Raw genomic sequence first — 7,544 nt, 5'->3', positions numbered from 1 at the left:
TATTTATTTTCCTTAATATTCACAAGCCCACTTTCATTTTAATTGAAGATTTAGTATAAAAACATGATGTATAATATGATAAGGTGAGATAATTCTATATTGTCAATTCATTTTATTTTATCTACACTTCCATGTGAGAATAAAAGAAAAAAGAAGAAGATAGATCACCAAGCAACTCCTAAAAATATGGATAGGATCTGTCTTCTAAGATTGACTCATTTCTCTTCTACCTCATCTAACTAAATCAAAGTTCTAGAAGAATGTCTATTTTATGAAAAAGTGACTAAGTTTTATTAAAACATTTAAAAGCTGAGCTAATAGTTAAATAGTAGAACGGGCGAATTGGTTAAAAAGAAGGATCATAAAATAAAATGGTAGAGCTTCTATCTTGTATTGTAAAATTCGATTCTCATTAAAAAAAATCTCAGTTTTGGCATACCCAAATAGTTAAAATAAAATCAGGATGACTGTAACACAAATTTAAGGTGAGGACCTTGAAAATTTATAAGTTTTAAGTATAATGAGTTAAGAAAAGAAATATAGTGTTTTTTCTAATGTAATGATAGACACCATTAGGAGTCGTTTGGTAGGGTGTATAAGAATAGTACTGAATATGGTATATTAGTAATATTGAAATTAGTTATGCTTGGATTATTTCTTATCGACTGTTTGGTTTAGTGTTAGGTTTTGAAATGACAGTTCTGTCTTTATACATGCTTATCCATGTATTAAAAATCATGGTTTGCTCTGTATAAAATAGTATTGAATGAGGTATATAACTAATACCAGTATTAATTATACATAAGTTGAAAAATATTATCAAACAAGGAATTAATAATACCAACGATAATATATACGTGTATTTATTTTCCCTAATACATCCTACGACCCCTAGTCTTAACAAGTTGAGACCTTTTTCTATGACCCATAGGCCATAGCAACAATATAATGCTTTCTTTTTCCGGCCTAAAGCAAAAGCAAACACACTCACTGTGTTACCCAATTCAGTTGGCCAAATGCAAGAAAAATTTCAACCATTAAGAAGAAACTCCCAACTACCAACAAATTAAACACTTCAATACTTGAACTTAACACTCATAATTCCAAAATTTTCACATTCAGTGAAGAACAAGTAAAATATCATCCATCACCTACTATGATTAAACTAGAATTGAAGGACATGACATGACTAAAAAAAATGTTATAAATTCTTGCCATAAATTGCAACATTTCTCAAAGACTAGACCAAAAAAAGAGCAGCAAAAAATGGTTGCTTTAGTTCAAATTCTTGGATTCTTGATTACGGCAATTGTTGCATCTGTGGCTTCTTCTGCTGGAGAACCAGTGGTGACATATGTGTTTGGTGACTCATTGACAGAAGTTGGGAACAACAATTATTTGCAGTCTCTTGCCAAATCGAATTACCCTTTTTATGGAATTGATTTTGAAGGTGGAAGAGCTACTGGCAGATTCACCAATGGAAGGACTATTGGTGATATCATATGTAATCTCTATAGACTTTGCTTCATAATTTTAAGTCCTACCTTATTCATTTTCTTTTTCACTATTCCTTGAGCCGAGGGTCTATTGAAAACAGATACTCTATCTTTATAAGGTAGGGATAAGGTCTACGTACACACTTTCTCTCCATATCTCATATATGGGATTACACGGGGTTTGTTGTTGCTTTTTTATTTTCTGCTATTATTTATATCATTAGAGGTAGAAAATGGATAGGTTGGGTCATACTTGGGCAGGTCAAACCAATGGACGGGTTATGATCTAAAACGTTCAAAGTTTGCTTAGGTCAAAATGAGTTGTGCCAAGTGAGTCAATTAACAGGTCCATCTAGCCCAACATGACCCAACTTCCCCTCCTTTTTTATTTTGCTTTTCAAAAAAGAAAATACGAACATAAGAGTGATTTTTAAATTATTAAAGTTCTTTCAAATTTTTATTATTCCCAACCTTCAAATTTAATTTTAAACTTGGACGGATTGAGCAAGTTACTTCCCCAGACCCCACCTATTGAATTACTCTGGTTTTGTTGTTGTTGATTGAGCAAGTTACTGAAAAATGAGTTGACTTTGCCACCTAAAGTAACATTTTTTCTCTTCAACTTTCAGCTGCAAAACTTGGGGTTCAATCACCACCACCATATCTTTCTTTAGCACCAAATGATGATGCAATATTACAAGGAGTGAATTATGCATCTGGTGGAGCTGGAATTCTCAATGACACTGGACTCTACTTTGTAACAAATCACTTCCCATTTTACTTCTAATTTCTCTGATTTCTTTCCTAGCAAATTCCATCCTCCTCTAACAAACACATATTTATTTTGCTTTCTACACAAAACAGATTCAGAGAATGACATTTGATGATCAAATAATGAGCTTTGACAAGACAAAGGAAGCAATCAAGGCTAAAATTGGAGAAGTGGCTGCAGAAAAACATGTTAATAAAGCTGTCTACTTTATTGGAATGGGTATATTTGTGCATATTCTTATATTTCTGTTATCACTGGTTGTTTGTTCGCTTCGATTTTCTTATTGGCATGCTGGTGTTACTACTTGTTATTACTCCTTTTTCTTCTTATTTTTCTTGAACCGAGGGTCTATCAGAAACAACATCTCTATCTTTTCAAGTTAGGGGTATAAAAATTAGGGGCAATATAATCCTTATGTAAGAGTCATCCTATCCAACTTTCAGGCATTAAGATAAGTTTCAAGCGTGGATGATTATCATAAGAGATTTCGAACATATCATTTGATTCTCGTTCTTGAAAATCCATACTTTTCCAAACCTAAGACGGATTTCCTTATGGAGGCAAATACTTTTATGCATACCTCTTCTGGTTGATCCACACCATCGTCTATTCTCGTAAGATGATATACACTAGCTAACAGCCCGCCAGGCGCTACATCATAGGCACATTGAGAGCGGAGATAGTTGTATCCATATACATAAATAAATAAATAAATAAAAAAGGCAAGAAAGACTTCTTTTTACATCTCTTACTATTCATCTGCCAAAAAAAAACACTTCAATTTCTCTGATGTTAACTTGTAATCATTTCAGGTAGCAATGACTATGTCAATAACTTCCTGCAACCATTCTTAGCTGCTGGACAACAGTATACACACGACGAGTTTGTAGAGCTTCTAATCTCAACCTTAGGCGAACAATTCACAGTAAGCTACGCAGAGTTCAATACAATTATGCAGGATTTTATACGTAAAACCAAACGATGTCTAAGTAACAGTGGCGGATTCACAATTTTAAAGTCATAGATACTTGCAATAAAAATTCCGATAGAAGAGAAAAAATGAATTTAGTTGTGAGTGCTCACTCAATATTTATATAAATATTTTTATAATTACCTATGCAATTTTACTAAATATGGTCAAAGATAATGGGTGCTTGAGCACCCACAAGTGTTCATGTGGATCCGCCACTGCTAAGTAATAGAGAATTTCATGATGTGGAGATTAAATTTTCTTATACTTCAAACCAAGGTAAGGCTACGTACAATAGACCCTTGTGGTCTCGCACATAACGGAAGCTTAGTGCACCGGGCTGCCTTTTTTTATTATATTTCAAACCAGACGACCCCTCAATAGTCACACTTGTGTTATTTTCATCTTCTTGAATTTTAGAGACTTCATCAACTTGGAGCAAGAAAGATGGTGTTTCATGGACTTGGACCACTAGGCTGCATTCCTTCCCAAAGGGTGAAATCCACAAGGGGAATATGCTTGAAACAAGTCAATCTATGGGTGCAAGAATTCAACTCAAAAGTGGGAAAACTGATTGCTTCTCTCAATAAGCACCTCCCATATGCACAGATAACATTTGCAGACACTTATCCAATAGTTCTAGACTTGATTGAGAACCCTACGGCTTATGGTAAGCTCAATATTCCCACAATACAAACATATTCTTGCTCGTAAAATACTGAAAAATCTTTCTAAAGTGAGAGAAGTAAAGGCGCGCAACAACTAACATAACAGCAAGCTGAAATTCGTTTAGACAACTTAAATTTAAAGGACAATCAATACATGATCCCCTTATCCCTTGACGACTTACATGCATAGGTACGCGTGTGGTGTAGTTCTTTTTTTTGGATTTCCATCCGGTGTTCGATACCCGCATTGAAATCCGACTATATCAGTATTCGTGCTACGTAGGGACCCATTCGGGGAAGCACTCCCTACCAACGAGAGCTTTGGTTAAGGGAAGAGCAGCCTCATCCGCTACCCCACATCCTTTGCGAATGCATGTAGTGTAATGTTAACCAAAAGTGATCCTATTATAACAATAGCGTCAAGGAGACTTGTTATTATTTTCATTGTCCAATAACTAATTTGATCCCAAGATAAGGAATAACAAGTACATTCTCCTTTCATTGTCCAATAACTAATTTGATCCCAAGATAAGGAATAACAAGTACATTCCAACTCTTGAGAAAATTGGTAGGTCTATACCTTGAACTACAACAACAAATCCAATATAATCTCACAAGTGAGATAAGTTAATGATTACGCAAACCTTACACCCCTACCTTAGAAAAGGTCGAGAGTTTGTTAACTCAAAGATCTTAAAAAGATTTTAAGGGAGTCCAATAGTACTTCTTGATTGTTACCTTTTTTATGAACTTTTCTTTACTTGGGATTTTAAAGCTAAAATTTTGGCTACTATTATTTGTTTTTAGGTTTCAAGATTTCGAATACGTCATGTTGCAATGTGGACACAAGTGTTGGAGGGCTATGTTTACCAAACTCGAATCTGTGCAAGAATCGAACAGAATATGTTTTTTGGGATGCATTTCATCCAACAGATGCAGCAAATGCAGTTCTCGCGGATAGAATTTTCACCACACTATTTCACGAGGGATCTAGCCCTGCACCAGCACCTTATCCTCGAAAGTTTTTGAAACCATAGTTTGATTCTATGCCAAAGAATGGCAATTTATGATTATTTGATTTGGCGTGAGAGGATGTATTAATTGTTATTTATTCTATTTCATATTAAAATACATGGTGTGAAGAGTTACTAAGTTTATAGATTATTACTTTTTGCTAAGGTAAAATAGAGTTTGAAGATTGAGAGTCATCATTTTTATAATCACATACAATTAGTCATATATAATCATATTGTACAAATATTTGTTTAACATTAAAAGACCTATTAAAACATTGTACATCAAACACTTCTATTCATAACACAGCTTTTTCATAATTTATGGACTGAACTGGACAACTAACGTCGTCCTCTTGTTTCAAGATTCTCAATTTATACATAGTTAGCTCAATTTACACTAATGCCTTACTTTTTAATTACATCTTGTTATTGATACAATTTATACCATGTGCAGTCAAATTCAACCACCGTATCCAATTCGAGCCTCATATCTCTTGCCGATAACACTCATAATATCCACCCTCAATTTGATTATTTTGTGCAGAAAATAAAAAACTAATCATTATTCTGTTAATTCCAATGAATTATGACAAAAAACATTCGTTAAACAAATAAGTGACAAAATAAAACCCCAAAAGTGTTATTTGCTCTCAGACACGGGCCAAAGTTTTTCCACATAAGAAGGTAGTGATAATAGGTTCAGATCCAACAAGGATTTTAAGCCGAAGAAATAATTAATCCCACTTAATTTCAATCTGCTCAACAAAAAGCTCTCGTCTTTACACCCAAAAATGGATCTAAGACTCATAAAGCCCTTAATTAAGCAAAAATAAATTAAGTAACACCCTTCAGCTAAAAATCCAAATTGGGTCTTTCTCCTAATCTCAACAAACTTCTTTTTTCGGTGTGGTTAAAGCAAATTAAATCATCACTGAGCAAAATACCGGCCTCAAAATTTTCAAAATAATAATATTTTGTTTTTTTAAAATGTAGAACCTACGAGAAAACGCAGAAAATCATTGAAAAAACATTGAAATCAGCGTGTCCATAAGTGCCAAATAAAAGTAATTAATTTAGCATCTTTTCGTATTTCCTCTGTTATTGTTATTTTGAAACAGAGAAAATCATAGTTGATGCTCTATGATTGAAACGAAAATTGAAAATAATTAACGTCAAAAGATGAATAGTAAACCAGATCAACAGTAACTGAATTAATCTGCGGATGAGAATTGAAAGGTGTTGTTAATAGATCTGCATATTTATAGGATCCGTAGTTAGGGTTTTGTGATGGGCTTGGTCTTGGGCTTTTGTCTTCATGTTAGCCCATTATGGACTTGAAAAACGGTCGCCATTGGAAGAGGCGACCTATTGCACCGCTATTTCAAGAAGAGACCTTTGGGAGAATATTTTATAAGAAAAAGGTAAAAACAATAGGAGCTGTCGCAATTTCAATAAATACTGCGGGAGAATATCTTTTAAAACAAAACAATAAAAGCTTGTGCAGTTCCCAATTTGTTTTTTAACTTTTGCGGGATTTCCATTCATCAAATTTTAATGCAAATTTGATTATATCGTTTGTTAGGGAAATGCCTGATTTTCAAATTTTTATACAAATTCAATTTTTACACAAACTAAACAAAAAAAATTAGTATATGTTCATCAACAAAATATCATGAAAATTAAAAGAAAATCAGTTATTATTTTATTTTTATCCCCAAAAGTTACTTTTTCTTTTTAAAAATGCATGCTAATTCTCCATATTTAACATGATGGTACAAAAGAACAGAGCACAAATAGAAGAAAAAAAATAAACTTACAAAAGCAATATGTAATAGTATTTTTGTAAAGCCAATTTCCAAAATTTTATAATAATTTCTATTTAAATACATGTTTTAAGTTTACTGCATATGGACTATTCTACTATTTTAAAGTAAAACATGTCCTTTCATAGTCACATAGTTGAATAATTGTATTAAGCATTATAGTTTTGCAAGGAAGCAAGTCTAATAGGGGAAAAGATTTTTTTAAAAAAAATCATAAAATCAGATCTTGCAAAGAAAAAGAAAATCATAAAATCAGCACTCAATTCACGAAACTAGAGTAATTCACATTTCATATACTACATGATTTATCAAAAGGAGTTTATCTGGATCATACGATGTTTAAGAAGCATCAATTATATTATCCCCTCCTTAAACATAAGTTCGTTCTCTTTATTTTTCTTTTTTTATATAGACTTTTTCTAGCTACATACTTATTTAATATGGCTACCGCCGCCGCCATCAACTGCGCCACCACCAACCCCGTCATCGTTGCCACCACCATCACCATTGGCACGGACACCACTGTCCATTGAGGCCGGCTCCAACAAAATAGCCTTTTTGCATATGCCACATTTATCGGCAGAGCCATTATTTAATGAGTAAAGAGTAGTAGCACCAGTAGCAGTAGTAGTAGTATTAATTACCTTGTCATTTGTGCCGTCAATAATTATAGTAACAACTTTTGCACCACCTTTTGAACCATCACTCACAACTTTACTTCCATCTCCACAACCACCATTTTTGGCTGCTCCACCGCCACCATTGGCACGGACACCACCGTTCACTGAGGCCGGCTCCA

The 7,544-nt window shown here is 33.5% G+C and overlaps 1 protein-coding gene across 1 annotated transcript; it reads left to right on the top strand.

Moving 5' to 3' along the window:
- The first annotated feature begins 1,168 nt into the window (after window positions 1-1,168).
- Window positions 1,169-5,063, top strand: LOC107817898 (GDSL esterase/lipase At5g37690-like). Its single transcript, XM_016643792.2, has 6 exons — window positions 1,169-1,504; window positions 2,126-2,253; window positions 2,361-2,487; window positions 3,081-3,193; window positions 3,659-3,908; window positions 4,714-5,063. Exons 1-6 carry the CDS (start codon window positions 1,186-1,188, stop codon window positions 4,941-4,943), a joined length of 1,167 nt encoding a protein of 388 aa, XP_016499278.2. The 5' UTR covers window positions 1,169-1,185; the 3' UTR covers window positions 4,944-5,063.
- The last annotated feature ends 2,481 nt before the right edge of the window (window positions 5,064-7,544 follow it).

The sequence above is a fragment of the Nicotiana tabacum genome, chromosome 11, assembly GCF_000715075.1.
Source record: "Nicotiana tabacum cultivar K326 chromosome 11, ASM71507v2, whole genome shotgun sequence".
Taxonomy (NCBI): domain Eukaryota; kingdom Viridiplantae; phylum Streptophyta; class Magnoliopsida; order Solanales; family Solanaceae; genus Nicotiana; species Nicotiana tabacum.
Note: the sequence above shows the minus strand (reverse complement) of the source record. Positions and strands in the feature narration are given on the sequence as shown.